Source organism: Nestor notabilis, unplaced genomic scaffold (assembly GCF_000696875.1).
Source record: "Nestor notabilis isolate BGI_N333 unplaced genomic scaffold, ASM69687v1 scaffold16999, whole genome shotgun sequence".
Taxonomy (NCBI): domain Eukaryota; kingdom Metazoa; phylum Chordata; class Aves; order Psittaciformes; family Psittacidae; genus Nestor; species Nestor notabilis.
In genome coordinates, this window is record NW_009942549.1 from 16362 (window position 1) to 16996 (window position 635).

The following is a 635-nucleotide window of genomic DNA, read 5'->3' on the forward strand; positions in this document are numbered from 1 at the left end:
GGTCCCGCTCACAGGGGCGATGCTCTGCCTCCGGACTCGGCTTCAGCAAGTCCTTGGAGGCCAGGAACTCCCTGCTCTCCGGAGAACCCAGCCCCGGCCGGTTGAGGAAGGGCTCTGAAGTAACCTGTCTCTTCAGTGCCATAGAGTTCGCTCTGATCACCGAGCCCTTCTCCCTCAGAGCCTCCATCCTTTTGGCATCACTGTGGCAAGAAAAGTCCTGGGACAAGAGTGTGCGGGAGGCATCCGCGAGGCACCGCTCCGTGGGTGACTGCAGCACCCCCACCTTGCCAAGGTCCTTGTCCTTTGCCTTGTTGTCGCGGGCCTGCGAGGCGATTTGGATGGGCCCGCTCCTCTCGTCGTAGGAAGGCACGAAGGTGGGGGCGATGACTTTGTGCTCCCTCCCCAGCTCCTTGGCCGGCGGGAAGATGGTGTACATGCTGGAATGGATGGGCTGCGGAGGGAATGTCGTGGCCGGCGTCATCTTCCCCGGCTGTGAGGGATGCGGGGACGGGCAACTGCAGGAGACGTGCAAAGCACCCACAGAGGGCAGGAGGGGCTCCCCTCGCTTCAGCCTCTCGGCGTGGGCATGCGCAGAAGGCCTCATGTTCTCATCGTGCCGAGCGGGATCCTTGGCA

General features: G+C 63.3%; 1 protein-coding gene across 1 annotated transcript in view; it reads right to left on the bottom strand.

Annotated features, from left to right (window-relative positions):
- Positions 1-635, bottom strand: part of LOC104411116 (trinucleotide repeat-containing gene 18 protein-like) — a gene marked incomplete at both ends in the record, with an annotated part of 15222 nt that overhangs the window by 13579 nt on the left and 1008 nt on the right. The window contains 1 exon segment of the mRNA XM_010021461.1: positions 1-635. This exon segment is cut by the window's left edge and continues 212 nt beyond it; it is cut by the window's right edge and continues 21 nt beyond it. Coding sequence (XP_010019763.1) covers positions 1-635 — 635 coding nt within the window.